The 15949-nt window shown below is 46.5% G+C and overlaps 1 protein-coding gene across 5 annotated transcripts in view; it reads left to right on the top strand.

Moving 5' to 3' along the window:
- WNT3A (Wnt family member 3A) overlaps window positions 1-15949 on the top strand; it is a 279783-nt gene that overhangs the window by 243917 nt on the left and 19917 nt on the right. For all 5 annotated transcript variants that reach the window (XM_077267810.1, XM_077267815.1, XM_077267813.1 and 2 more), the window contains one exon: window positions 14121-14362. In XM_077267810.1, the coding sequence (XP_077123925.1) occupies window positions 14121-14362 (242 nt within the window). The remainder of the gene's footprint in view (window positions 1-14120; window positions 14363-15949) is intronic.

Raw genomic sequence — 15949 nt, 5'->3', positions numbered from 1 at the left:
TTTACTATTAAAACTATTTTACATAATCATCCCCTAAAGTGTAACTTTTCTTGACGATACTAAAATAATCGAGAAAAAAAGTGGTATAGTGGTGTGATGTGGCTACAGTCAAGTAATAAATACATATGTCAGTAGGACAATTCACCTTCCATCCGTACCACCGTCCGCGAGTTCATTATGGTCTCCATATAGTGGTGTGATGTGGCTACATTCAAGTAATAAATATATAGAACAGTAGAACAACTCACCTTCCATCCGTACCACCGTCCGCGAGTTCATTATGGTCTTCATATAGTGGTGTGATGTGGCCACATTCAAGTAATAAACACATATGTTAGTAGGACAATTCACCTTCCATCCGTACCACCGTCCACGAGTCTCTATATAGTGGTGTGATGTGGCCACATTCAAGTAATAAATACATATGTCAGTAGAACAACTCACCTTCCATCCGTACCACCGTCCGCGAGTTCATTATGGTCTTCATATAGTGGTGTGATGTGGCCACATTCAAGTAACACAACAATCGCGTCAGTTGAAATTACTATCTTTGACTAGAGTAGAAAGGTTTGTGGATGTTCAAAATAAAAAAGGGGGTAATTATTTTTCTAATGTCCCCTAAGGTGACCCTTCGTGTCCGAGGGGCTGGCACCCTAAATCAGCACGCCGGTGGAGCCCCCACTCACATGTGGTCTGTCCCTTGCTTCCCCTGTAAGTCCTTGAACAGGGGTACACATAGGACTGACGTGATCAAGCAATGGATTTATAAGAAGATAAACAGGACATATTCAGAAGGAAACAGAAACATCCACATCAGTCCCATGTGTACCCCTGTTCAGGGACTTACAGGGAAATCAAGGGACAGACCACATGTGAGTGATGGCTCCACCGGCGTGCTGATTTAGGGTGCCAGTCCCCGGGCTGAAAGAATCACCTTAGGGGACTTTAGGAAACTAATTACCCCCTATTTTATTTTGAAGATCCACAAACCTTTCTATTCTAGTCAATGATAGTAATGCCTCCATCTACCCTTTGTTATGCACGTAACTCACTCATGCACGGGTAATGGGAATAATAAAGCCTACAACATAAAGAAGCCGCACCCACACCCCACTGGCCCCTGTACAGACTAGATAATCCCCAACCGCACAGCACCTCGTCCCTGGCTCCCTAAAAGGCTGTTGAGAGGTTTCGCATATCTTCTGAGGGACCAGAGAGGATGCGCTGCGCATAGCTAATCCGGAGAGTGACAGTGTGCAGAGGGATTCGAGCACCCAGAGTGAGGAAACTTGAACCACCTGCTCTAAGGGAAAACAAGGAGAATAGTAAATGGAACAAGAATAATCTCCCACCAACCTTACTGAGGAAAAGGGAAAGTGCTGAGAAGAAAGACAAACACATAGCAGAATTACCAATGGTGTTTTCCTAGCAGGGATAATCCCTTCACTGCAAAGCTGAAAACTCCTTAGCAATAACCCAATTAGAAGTATAGCCAGCAAGGAAAGTCAGCGAGAGGTGATTATATAGAGTAGATCCCAAAATGTGATGGGACAGATCCAAAAGAGATAATGGATAACAGCTGAAGTGAAGCTAACAAAAAAAAGGGAAGCAAGGGCAAAGGAACCATCAGCATTTGGATAAATTAGCCATGACACCCTCATCTGTTCTATTGTGTCACCATTAAGATCATACAGGACAAAAGGGCAGCCAAAGACACTACTTTCAGAGTGTAATGTAGAGACAAAACCTTGTTTTTTCTCCTCAGCTATCTTTTCCATGGGCTGAACTAAGTCTGAGACATTAGAAATCAGTAGAGGCCCAAAAGTTCCTGTGGAGAGGGGGTTGTCATGGTGGTGATCATCTCCAGGAGAAGGACTTCATTATGACTTCCACTGTAAAATCTGCTTACCTCTCTAGATAGTCTTATGTTTCCATACAGCTCCCCCCCCCCATACTTCCCAGGTGGCTTCATCTGACCACATGTACAGGTCCACCATGTGGCTCCACTATATAACCTCCTGAGACCTCCATATCCAAGAGATGCATTGTCATTGAGCTGCCATCGGCTATCGCTTCGGAGATCCCCAGAAACATCCATCACATACTCCTTTGAAGATATACCTCTAGCTGTGATTACAGGTGTGACAGCGCCCAACCAGCTGTCTGTCTGATAGTAATCACCTGATCAGCTTTAATTAGTTGCCCCCTGTGATATCCGACCCCGCAATAAGGGGTAGGGGAGGAGAAGTGTTATGAGATGTGGTTTACCGAGTAGCATTGTCTCCTGCTCGTGTCCAGGGCTCATTAGCAATATGGGCACTTAAAGAAAGGTAAAATGATAGGGTCAAGGTCATAGTAACAGAGTGAGATGGGAGTACTAGGTGACCCATGCTGAGGAAGCTGCAGAGGGGGTAAACGTCACAATAGAGAGGTCGAGCCATTGTTCGGACTTCTAAGACGGACACCTGGGAGGCGTGGGGTGATGGACACTTATTATCAATGACACCGTCTTGCTGTTTGTGGGAGGTTATGGCCTCCAGGAGATTTGTCTTTGTGTTGAATCCTTCTAGTAGTGAAAGGGTTTATGTTCATGGAATGTGGAGCAGGCGAGAGATGATGATCCCAACACTGTGGCCCCGGAAGTGAATCAGAACGTTTCCTACCACTTATCCATCAGGCCTAGAACATCTAGAGAGTGAAGATAAGGTCTGAGGTCATGATGGAAATCCCCCTCTGTTGCTGGTTCATCGCCATTGTTCTGCAGCTAGTGTTTGTTGTCCACCATTACCACCTGATTCTGTACAAGTAGGTCAAGACTGAGATCTGTAATGATTCACACCACAGACAGGAACGGACGATGAGTCCAATTTGTCCTATTTTCATGAGTTCCTCTGACTCCGCACAGGATCCCACCTGTGAGCATGAAAAAGATGGAGGGCAAGCCAAAAAAGTTACCGCAAAGTGAAGAAGTGAAGATTTCTCATAAAACTTTTATATCCTTAATACGTTTTTTTTAAGTTCAAGATGGAAAGAGCATTTGCTCCAGAAGTGATGCAGAACATGTCCTACCACTTATCCATCAGTGTCCCATGTCGGGGACCCCCCTTTCTTGCTGTTTCATTTCCTTTATTCAGGACTTAGTTTTAGTCGTCCACCATTACTACTTGGTCCTGTAGAAGTAGGTCATGACTGGGATCTGTAAATATCCACACCATCCACAAAAGGATGATGAGTCCAAGTTGTTCTATCTCCATGAGCTCTGTTGCCTCTCCACAGGATCACTGTCTACATCCACCACACATGAGAACCCGAAAAAGGTGGAGGACGGGCAAAAAAGTCACCAGAAAGTGAAGAAAAATTAAGATTTCTCATAACATTTTTATATTCTTAATGTGTTTTTTTAAAATCCAAGAGTGAAAGAGCATTTCCTGCTCCAGATGACGGCTGAAGTCCTGCATTAGGCCGGGATCACACATACACGAGATACGGCCGAGTCTCGCGTATGAGTGATCCCGGCCTTACGCAGACTCTCCACTGATTGAGTGGACACCGCATCTTGCTTATGGGGGTGCCTCACACTTTGCAGCTGATCTCTGGGGGGTCTAAGAAGGGGGCACTTTGTGATCTGCTTATTGTGAAGGAACCTTTCTAACTACCATTCCTGGCAATGCTTAGAAGACCTGTGGGCGATGTAGTAGCAGTGCTATCTCTGGCTCAGGGTCTGTGGGGGTCCTATGTTGCTGATGAGAGCTGAGCGATGATTTGCTGGCTCCTCACATTATACTTTGCTACTTTTCTTTGTCTCGGTCTCTTCTTCAATGACACCTGGAATCTTGTGGTTTAATATTTGCTTTGTTTGGCTGCAGAAGACACAGGCACGATCCTCGTATGACACCCCAGCTGCACCGCAAACACGTTCTGCGGCAGGAGAACAAACCGTAGGGGCGACGTCTCCCTGCAGGAGGGGCGGCGGGGGCATTAAGGAGCATTAGAACCTCAGACTTAGGTGACTTCTCTGGGATCTGTAACTTATTTACTTTGGCAGCGGCTCTGAAAGGCCGGATTTACCGAGCAGCAGACAGCGCAGCTCTACATGTCAATGCTGGTGCATGCTAAACACCGAGCAGCCGGGAGATGATGGATCCTGTAATGTAACTGAGGGAATCGGCAGCTTATTGTATGAGGGTGATAAACTGGACGGGTGCAACCAAAATGGCTCATTTCATAAAAAAGAGAGATTGTCATCAGCTGCATCCCCTCCTCCGCCCTTCTATCACAGCATTCATTCCACAGACAGAGAGAATCTGCAGCTGCATCCCCTCCTCACCCTACTCCTCTCACAGCATTCATTCCACAGAGAGAAAATCTGCAGCTGCATCCCCTCCTCACCCTTCTCCTCTCACAGCATTCATTCCTATAGACAGAGAGTCTGCAGCTGCATCCCCTCCTCACCCTACTCCTCACAGCATTCATGCCACAGACAGAAAGAATGTGCAGCTGCATCCCCTCCTCACCCTACTTCTCTCACAGCTTTCATTCCTATAGACAGAGAGAAAATCTGCAGCTGCATCCCCTCCTCACCCTACTCCTCACAGCATTCATTCCACAGACAGAAAGAATGTGCAGCTGCATCCCCTCCTCACCCTACTCCTCTCACAGCATTCATTCCACAGAGAGAGAATCTGCAGCTGCATCCCCTCCTCGCCCTTCTCCTCTCACAGCATTCATTCCTATAGACAGAGAGAGAATCTGCAGATGCATCCCCTCCTCACCCTTCTCTCACAGCATTCATTCCACAGAGAGAGAATCTGCAGCTGCATCCCCTCCTCACCCTTCTCCTCTCACAGCATTCATTCCTATAGACAGAGAGAGAATCTACAGCTGCATCCCCTCCTCACCCTTCTCTCACAGCATTAATTCCACAGAGAGAGAATCTGCAGCTGCATCCCCTCCTCACCCTACTCCTCTCACAGCATTCATTCCACAGAAAGAGAATCTGCAGCTGCATCCCCTCCTCACCCTTCTCCTCTCACAGCATTCATTCCTATAGACAGAGAATCTGCAGCTGCATTCCCTCCTCACCCTTCTCTTCTCACAGCATTCATGTCTACAGACAGAGAGAGAATCTACAGCTGCATCCCCTCCTCACCCTTCTCCTCTCACAGCATTCATTCCTATAGACAGAGAGAGAATCTGCAGCTGCATCTCCTCCTCACCCTTCTCTTCTCACAGCATTCATGTCTACAGACAGAGAGAATCTGCAGCTGCATCCCCTCCTCACCCTTCTCCTCTCACAGCATTCATTCCAAAGAGAGAGAATCTGCAGCTGCATCCCCTCCTCACCCTTCTCGTCTCACATCATCCATTCCACAGACAGAGACATGCTGCAGCTGCATTCCCTCCTCACCCTTCTTCTCTCACAGCATTAATTCCTATAGACAGAGAGAGAATCTGCAGCTGCATCCCCTCCTCACCCTTCTCCTCTCACAGCATTCATTCCACAGAGAGAGAATCTGCAGCTGCATCCCCTCGTCACCCTTCCCCTCTCACAGCATTCATTCCAACAGACAGAGAGAATATGCAGCTGCATCCCCTCCTCACCCTTCTCCTCTCACAGCATTCATTCCACAGAGAGAATCTGCAGCTGCATCCCCTCCTCACCTTTCTCTCACAGCATTCATTCCACAGAGAGAATCTGCAGCTGCATCCCCTCCTCACCTTTCTCATCTCACATCATCCATTCCATAAGAGAAAAGCTACAGCTGCATCCACTCCTCACCGTTCTCCTCTCACAGCATTCATTCCACAGAGAGAGAATCTGCAGCTGCATCCCCTCGTCACCCTTCCCCTCTCACAGCATTCATTCCAACAGACAGGGAAGCTCCAGCTGCATCCCCTTCTCACCCTTCTCCTCTCACAGCATCTATTCCTCAGAGAGAGAGAATCTGCAGCTGCATCCACTCCTCACCCTTCTCCTCTCACATCATTCATTCCAGAGAGAGAATCTGCAGCTGCATTCCCTCCTCCCCTTCTCCTCGCACAGCATTCATTCCACAGAGAGAAGCTGCAGCTGCATCCCATCCTCACCCTTCTCCTCTCACAGCATCCATTCCACAGACAAGAGAGAAGCTGCAGCTGTATCGCCTCCTCACCCTTCTCCTCTCACATCATCCATTCCACAGAGAGAATCTGCAGCTGCATCCCCTCCTCACCCTTCTCCTCTAACAGCATTCATGCCAACAGACAGGGAAGCTGCAGCTGCATCCCCTCCTCACCCTTCTTCCCTCACAGCATTCATGCCAACAGACAGGGAAGCTGCAGCTGCATCCCCTCCTCACCCTTCTCCTCTAACAGCATTCAGTCCACAGACAGAGAGAATCTGCAGCTGCATCCCCTCCACCGTTCTCCTCACGCAGCATTCATTCCAACAGACAGGGAAGCTGCAGCTGCATCCTCTCCTCTCATTTCCCATTACACAACACCCATTCTACAGACAGAAGTGCAGCTGCATCCCCTCCTAAACATTCCCCTCTCACCACATCCATTCTACAGAGAAGTGAGTTGGGGGGGGGGGGGCAGGTGCCATCACCTGACCTCTTCCCCTGCATCATATACTGGATGCTGATGCAGTTGCAGACAATAATTGGAGAGGAGCCATCAGTTGACGCTCCCTCTCTCATCATTCCCCCTCTGCGTCTGAGCTCTGTGATGTCTCAAAGAAGAGTGCATGATGACGTCACTGCAGCATGCCCTCTGTGTCGAGCAGTGCAGAGGGTCAGATGACATGCTGCAGAGACCAGAGCAGCAGGGAACGGGGAGATATGAGTATTTATTTTTTTATATATGGGGGACTATGTGGTGCCCATAATACTGCATGGAGGACTATATGGGGCTCATTATTCTGTAAGGAGTGTTATGTGGTGCCCATAATACGGCATGGGGGACTATGTGGTACCCATAATATTGTATGGAAGACTATGTGGTGCCCATAAGAGAGAATCTGCAGCTGCATCCCCTCCTCACCCTTCTCCTCTCACAGCATTCATTCCTATAGACAGAGAGAGAATCTACAGCTGCATCCCCCTCCTCACCCTTCTCTCACAGCATTAATTCCACAGAGAGAGAATCTGCAGCTGCATCCCCTCCTCACCCTACTCCTCTCACAGCATTCATTCCACAGAAAGAGAATCTGCAGCTGCATCCCCTCCTCACCCTTCTCCTCTCACAGCATTCATTCCTATAGACAGAGAATCTGCAGCTGCATTCCCTCCTCACCCTTCTCCTCTCACAGCATTCATTCCTATAGACAGAGAGAGAATCTGCAGCTGCATCTCCTCCTCACCCTTCTCTTCTCACAGCATTCATGTCTACAGACAGAGAGAGAATCTACAGCTGCATCCCCTCCTCACCCTTCTCTCACAGCATTCATTCCTATAGACAGAGAGAGAATCTGCAGCTGCATCTCCTCCTCACCCTTCTCTTCTCACAGCATTCATTCCACAGAGAGAGAATCTGCAGCTCCATCCCCACCTCACCCTTCTCCTCTCACAGCATTCATTCCAAAGAGAGAGAATCTGCAGCTGCATCCCCTCCTCACCCTTCTCGTCTCACATCATCCATTCCACAGACAGAGACATGCTGCAGCTGCATTCCCTCCTCACCCTTCTTTTCTCACAGCATTAATTCCTATAGACAGAGAGAGAATCTGCAGCTGCATCCCCTCCTCACCCTTCTCCTCTCACAGCATTCATTCCACAGAGAGAGAATCTGCAGCTGCATCCCCTCGTCACCCTTCCCCTCTCACAGCATTCATTCCAACAGACAGGGAAGCTCCAGCTGCATCCCCTCCTCACCCTTCTCCTCTCACAGCATTCATTCCAGAGAGAGAGAATCTGCAGTTGCATCCCCTTCTCACCTTTCTCATCTCACAGCATCCATTCCACACACAGAGAGAATATGCAGCTGCATCCCCTCCTCACCCTTCTCCTCTCACAGCATTCATTCCACAGAGAGGATCTGCAGCTGCATCCCCTCCTCACCTTTCTCATCTCACATCATCCATTCCATAAGAGAAAAGCTACAGCTGCATCCACTCCTCACCGTTCTCCTCTCACAGCATTCATTCCACAGAGAGAGAATCTGCAGCTGCATCCCCTCGTCACCCTTCCCCTCTCACAGCATTCATTCCAACAGACAGAGAGAATCTGCAGCTGCATCCCCTCGTCACCCTTCCCCTCTCACAGCATTCATTCCAACAGACAGAGAGAATATGCAGCTGCATCCCCTCCTCACCCTTCTCCTCTCACAGCATTCATTCCACAGAGAGAATCTGCAGCTGCATCCCCTCCTCACCTTTCTCTCACAGCATTCATTCCACAGAGAGAATCTGCAGCTGCATCCCCTCCTCACCTTTCTCATCTCACATCATCCATTCCATAAGAGAAAAGCTACAGCTGCATCCACTCCTCACCGTTCTCCTCTCACAGCATTCATTCCACAGAGAGAGAATCTGCAGCTGCATTCCCTCGTCACCCTTCCCCTCTCACAGCATTCATTCCAACAGACAGGGAAGCTCCAGCTGCATCCCCTTCTCACCCTTCTCCTCTCACAGCATCTATTCCTCAGAGAGAGAGAATCTGCAGCTGCATCCACTCCTCACCCTTCTCCTCTCACAGCATTCATTCCAGAGAGAGAGAATCTGCAGCTGCATTCCCTCCTCCCCTTCTCCTCTCACAGCATTCATTCCACAGAGAGAAGCTGCAGCTGCATCCCATCCTCACCCTTCTCCTCTCACAGCATCCATTCCACAGACAGAGAGAAGCTGCAGCTGCATCGCCTCCTCACCCTTCTCCTCTCACATCATCCATTCCACAGAGAGAATCTGCAGCTGCATCCCCTCCTCACCCTTCTCCTCTAACAGCATTCATGCCAACAGACAGGGAAGCTGCAGCTGCATCCCCTCCTCACCCTTCTCCTCTAACAGCATTCATTCCACAGAGAGAATGTGCAGCTGCATCCCCTCCTCACCCTTCTTCCCTCACAGCATTCATGCCAACAGACAGGGAAGCTGCAGCTGCATCCCCTCCTCACCCTTCTCCTCTAACAGCATTCAGTCCACAGACAGAGAGAATCTGCAGCTGCATCCCCTCCACCGTTCTCCTCACGCAGCATTCATTCCAACAGACAGGGAAGCTGCAGCTGCATCCTCTCCTCTCATTTCCCATTACACAACACCCATTCTACAGACAGAAGTGCAGCTGCATCCCCTCCTAAACATTCCCCTCTCACCACATCCATTCTACAGAGAAGTGAGTTGGGGGGGGGGCAGGTGCCATCACCTGACCTCTTCCCCTGCATCATATACTGGATGCTGATGCAGTTGCAGACAATAATTGGAGAGGAGCCATCAGTTGACGCTCCCTCTCTCATCATTCCCCCTCTGCGTCTGAGCTCTGTGATGTCTCAAAGAAGAGTGCATGATGACGTCACTGCAGCATGCCCTCTGTGTCGAGCAGTGCAGAGGGTCAGATGACATGCTGCAGAGACCAGAGCAGCAGGGAACGGGGAGATATGAGTATTTATTTTTTTATATATGGGGGACTATGTGGTGCCCATAATACTGCATGGAGGACTATATGGGGCTCATTATTCTGTAAGGAGTGTTATGTGGTGCCCATAATACGGCATGGGGGACTATGTGGTACCCATAATATTGTATGGAAGACTATGTGGTGCCCATAATTCTTTATGGAGGACTATGTGGGGCTCTTAATACTGTATGGAGGACTATGTGGTGCTAATTATACTGTATGGAGGACTATGTGGTGCTCTTAATACTGTATGGAGGACTATGTGGTGCCCATAATTCTTTATGGAGGACTATGTGGTGCTCTTAATACTGTATGGAGGACTATGTGGTGCCCATAATATTGTATGGAAGACTATGTCGTGCCCATAATTCTTTATGAAGGACTATGTGGGGCTCTTAATACTGTATGGAGGACTATGTGGTGCTAATTATACTGTATGGAGGACTATGTGGTGCTCTTAATACTGTATGGAGGACTATGTGGTGCCCATAATACTGTATGGAGGACTATGTGATGCTCTTAATACTGTATGGAGGACTATGTGGTGCCCATAATACTGTATGGAGGACTATGTGGTGCCCATAATCCTGAATGGAGGACTATGTGGTACCCATAATATTGTATGGAAGACTATGTGGTGCTCATAATTCTTTATGGAGGACTTTGTGATGCCAATAATAATGTATTGAGGGATATGCGGGGCCCATAATACTGTATGAAGGGCTATATGGGGATCATAATACTGTATGGAGGGCTATGTGGGGGCCATTATACTATTTGGCGGTCTATGTGGGGGCTATTATACTGTTTGTAGGCTATATGGGGGATTTATAACATTTGCAGGACTGGGGAGCATTATACTGTTTGCATGGCTATGTAAGGACCATTATAGTTTTTGAAGGGCTATGCAGGGACTATTATATTGTTTGGAGGAATATGGGAAGGCAATTATACTGTATTGTAAAGTAACTTTTTTAATTTACCAAATGGCTGCAATGAAACAAAGAGTGAAAAATGTAAAGGGGTCTGAATACTTTCCGTACCCCACTGTATGCTCTTCTGTGACCCCGCCGAATATTAAGGTTTGTTTTTTGTTTAGAGGAGGCCCAAATAGAACTTCTGCTATGGAGCCCCATGATTTCTATGTTCACCCCTGGTCCTAGTTGCTAAGAAGCCATGTTCTGTGACTCTCCTGGGTAATGACCATTGCGGGGGAGGCATGTGATTGGATCTTGCAGATAAATCCTAGATTCCGATAAGTTATTACATCTGTCACCCACCACCCCATCACTTGCGCTGACAGTCGTGTGTCATGTGACCCCAGTGACGTCACAACTCTGCAGGCAGATTCTCGCTGTATAATAACTCTGCTCAGAGGGAGGGACAAGGCTGTAAACAGCTGGGAGCGAGAGCTCAGGTCGGGTCAGACCGGTCTGGAGAGGTGGAAATTTCTCCAATTATTGCAGCATGCTGCAGCCTGTAAGATTAAATCAATTTGTTCCCTTCCTGAGAGACTCAGTGATGAGTTCACGACGTTGTATAATGCGAGTGAGTCACCACCATGTATCAGCTCCGGGGATAAGAGATCATGCAGGGATATGGGTTCATGAGATGCTCCACATATCTGCCCGGTATCCCACAATCACTCATAGATTCCTGCAGCAAATGTTTTCATCATATCTTCCCTCGATACCTACAGCCTCTGTTCCCCCTGAGCTTCCTATTAACAGAACCGAATAGACCAATGGCATAACGTGAAACTTGTTGTCCCAATGCAAAATCTCCAACAGGGCCCCCTTCTGGTAGGCGTCTTTAATAGTGTTGGTCTTCTCATTCAGGCCAAATAGACCTTTTGGGCCCCTAGGCTCCAGGACCCATGTGCGTCTGCAATCTCTGCACCTAGTATCGCTACACCCCTGGATAGTTTTTCTCTCTGTAGGGCCTGCCTGTTCTGCATTTCATGGACAGCTCATATTTTCAATGGACAGCATGTAATTCTACATTTACCCTTTGGGGCAAGTACAGGAAAATTGGACTAGGTTCTCCCGCAGATGAACAAGTAATCAACGTATTTTATAGGAGTCTTAAAAAATTGTAAGGAGCCGATAACCTCTTAAATTGTTCTTCAAGTTCTAAACGGCTACTCATGATTAATAGTATTCATATATGGTAACCTCTGACAATATGATCTGTTCAGTGAGATGCAGTCTACAGCTCCAGGTCAGGTCCAACAACATGAATAATGTACAGTATGTGGAGACTCCGTGACTTGTTGTGTCATCTAGGCGTGTGAGCTCCACCACTCAAACTACATTTGCCAATCGGGCCTCCTGTAAACATGGCCTAGTTATGTAATATTGCACAGAGGCCTCTGAGTGCTAAACATACAGTCAGTGGTTACAGTGCTTGTGAGATGAAGTATAACAGGTACAGTGTGAGGAAGAGTCAGTGGTTACAGTGCTTGTGAGATGAAGTACACAAAGTACAGTGTGAGGAAGAGTCAGCGGTTACAGTGATTGTGAGATAAAGTACAGTGTGAGGAAGAGTCAGCGGTTACAGTGATTGTGAGATGAAGTATAACAGGTACAGTGTGAGGAAGAGTCAGTGGTTACAGTGATTGTGAGATGAAGTACACAAAAGACAGTGTGAGGAAGAGTCAGTGGTTACAGTGATTGTGAGATAAAGTACAGTGTGAGGAAGAGTCAGCGGTTACAGTGATTGTGAGATAAAGTACAGTGTGAGGAAGAGTCAGCGGTTACAGTGATTGTGAGATAAAGTATAATAGGTACAGTGTGAGGAAGCGTCAGCGGTTACAGTGATTGTGAGATAAAGTACAGCGTGAGGAAGAGTCAGCGGTAACAGTGATTGTGAGATTAAGTATAACAGGTACAGTGTGAGGAAGAGTCAGTGGTTACAGTGATTGTGAGATGAAGTACACAAAAGACAGTGTGAGGAAGAGTCAGTGGTTACAGTGATTGTGAGATAAAGTACAGTGTGAGGAAGAGTCAGCGGTTACAGTGATTGTGAGATTAAGTATAACAGGTACAGTGTGAGGAATAGTCAGTGGTTACAGTGATTGTGAGATGAAGTACACAAAAGACAGTGTGAGGAAGAGTCAGTGGTTACAGTGATTGTGAGATAAAGTATAATAGGTACAGTGTGAGGAAGAGTCAGCAGTTACAGTGATTGTGAGATAAAGTACAGTGTGAGGAAGAGTCAGCGGTTACAGTGATTGTGAGATGAAGTACACAAAGTACAGTGTGAGGAATAGTCAGTGGTTACAGTTACTGTGAGATGAAGTACATAAGGAAATATGTCAGGCTGCCTTGTGTTTCTGCCTGGTTGATGACAGTGGATATGAACTTTCATGGGAGAACTGGGGTCACTAAAACTCAACATTCCAATCATAATGGAAATAATTTCACCATATTACCTGCAAACCTTTTGGTATTCAAAATCTTTCCATCCCAGCAAGTAGAGCCATGGCCAACTTCATTCTCGTTGTTAATGTGAAAATGTTGGGCCCATTCACAACTCTAACATTTTAGTAGGTTGACTGTGGAGTGAGGAGATTCATGTACACGTTTACATAGTCCATTAGGCCAGCCTGAGCTGCTCCTGCTTCAGCAGTTTTGAGGTCCAAAGCCGCGATGATATGATTATTCACCCATCAGCCATGAAGTCAGAACTCTCTATAATTATATGAATGGATGACTGTGAGTAATTCAGGGCAGAAGTCAGGGAAAAAAACCAAAATACATACAGTCACAATAACTCCTGTGACCTTATAATAATGAATTAAAGGTGGTCGCACAGACACGTGTCTATGAGAGTGTCTGTGTGAGTATAATGTTCCGGCTATCTCCCTCAAAGCTGGAACGTTCATGAAAGCGGAGATATGAGGAGCTGTTTGCAGAGCCCTTATACTATGGAGATGTGTAAGACCCTCTGACATGAGGAATTCCTTAGCTATTCTTATGAATCAATGAAATATTTAGCTATGTCCTGCAAGGACAGGCTATCCCAGTGAGAAGGTGAGTGAATAGACCAGTGAGAGTGCCAGTTAGTAGGTCAGTGACAATTTCAGAGAGTAGACTGGTGAGTAGACCAGTGCATGCACCAGTAAGTAGGTTGGTGAGTAGGAAAGGGACAATCCCAGTGAGCAGGTCAGTGAGTTGTCCAGTGATGATTCCAGTGAGTAGGTCAATAAGTAGGTCAGTGAATATGCCAGTGACAATTCGAGGGAGAAGGCCAGTGAGATCGCCAGTGAGTAGATCAGTGAGTAGACCAGTGACAATTCCAGTGAGCAGACCAGTGAGTACACCATTTAGTGGGGCCATGAGTAGGCCACTGAGTACACCGGTGAGTAGGTTAGTAAGTAGATCAGTAAGTAGACCAGCTATTGCATTAGTGAGTGAATCTTGATCTAACCACCACATCTCTACAACTGTTGCTATAATTCAGCATGTGATATCACTTTTCCATCATAGCACTAACACATTTCACATATGTTGTTTTTCTTTGTTCCAGGTCATTGGCTATCGGTCAGCAGTACTCTTCCCTGGGGATGCAGCCTATCCCATGTGGGACCATTCCTGGCCTTGTCCCCAAACAGATGCGTTTCTGTCGGAATTACATGGAGATAATGCCCAGTGTAGCTGAAGGAGTCAAAATTGGCATCCAGGAATGTCAGTACCAATTTCGCGGGAGAAGGTGGAATTGTACGACAGTAAATGACAACCTGGCGATTTTTGGACCAGTTCTGGATAAAGGTAAAGATAAAGACATTTCCTTAGTTCATGCTAGTAATGAATGCTTCAGTTGTTATTTTATATAAGCAAACCATCTTATTGATTATGTGGTCCATTTGTATGGAGAAGAATTGGGGATTCTCAGACTGTCATTCTAGGGCTACCTTTACATTGACCAGACAGCTGAATCCAAAGAAACACAAGAACAGCTAAAAAACCTACAGACAGTGCCGAGATGAAGGCTCCTCATTAGAGATCTTCTGTAGGAGACAAAGTCTTGTCTAGTTGTGAGGCTTTGCGCTCCCGCTCTTTTACCAGAGCCAATTTACATTTCCTGCTTCATTCAGGATTAGAGAATGAAGGGCAGAAGTGAGCCTCCAGTCGGCACATTCCCCCCCATTGCCAATGACTTGTACCCCTTACACTAGACTGCAGATCATTGCTCCAGGGCACTGGAAAAAGAGCTGCCGGTAACCCTGGAATATTCCTAAAGGCCTTTACTTTGGGACCTTTTTGTACTTGTGTTATAATATAAGTCACAGCTCATTATCAACACTAATCGAGACGTCCCTGGGAGAATACGCCAAAGGATTCCTCAACGTCACCAAATCTCTGTAAGCCACAAATTGTGGTCTGTTGTGTTGATTAGTATTACATAATGTCACCCCTTGTCATACAGAGTGTCACTATTGAATATTCTCTTATATCTAGAATATTCAGTGTCATTCATTGACCAAAACTGACAATAAAACTTGATGACTTTGGAAACATCATGATCAACTGCAGTCACGGAGCAAGCGTCGCCTGCCATTGATTGCTGATATGGCTGAAGAAAAGGAAAGAAGCTGCGTGACTTCCATCACTGAGAGGACCTCACAAGTATCGGGCACCGGTCACCTGCTGTGTAGGGACATTAAGTGGTGGAATCTAGAAAGTGAGATAAACTAAGGAAAAAACTGGTCATCAATGTGACGAGGCTGAAAGGATTCCAACATGTGGAAATTAACTTATAGTCACCTGATTTGTCCATTTTCCTACAGAGAGAAATCCTGCCGGCATGGATGGAGGTGAAAGCAGATTTCTGGGATTGTACAAAATCTGCCAGAAAATTGGGAAATGTAGAAAATATAGAAATATTAATGACTGATGGGCTGGTGACTTGGTTAGTTGGTTTGGCTAGGATAGGCTGGCTGGTTTGTTGTGGGTAGAGAAGGCTGGTATGTCGGATAGAACATACAGATCATGCAACAATTAAGCGGCATGTAGATCACGAGTGCTAAACACTTGTAGGATAAAGCACAAAACATTTTATTTCAACAAATATAAATTTGGACAGACAAAAACAGACTAATAATAAAAGGGCGCCTCAAACCATAAAACACACATGGGGAGAACAGCTGCAGCAATAGGACATCATTAAGTAAGTACATATACCCTATCTTGTAATTGAGAACAGATCTCTTACAAATATCATCGGTTTACACAAACATAAAATAATCAGTAACCATATTCTCGGACCAATTTGAATTAGAGGGTAAATCCCCATATCTGTATGGATCTAAATGGAATCCCAGACTATATAATGCAAAAAGTGGGGACACAAAATTG

The sequence above is a fragment of the Ranitomeya variabilis genome, chromosome 6, assembly GCF_051348905.1.
Source record: "Ranitomeya variabilis isolate aRanVar5 chromosome 6, aRanVar5.hap1, whole genome shotgun sequence".
NCBI lineage: Eukaryota > Metazoa > Chordata > Amphibia > Anura > Dendrobatidae > Ranitomeya > Ranitomeya variabilis.
This window is presented reverse-complemented; position numbering and strand designations above follow the sequence as displayed.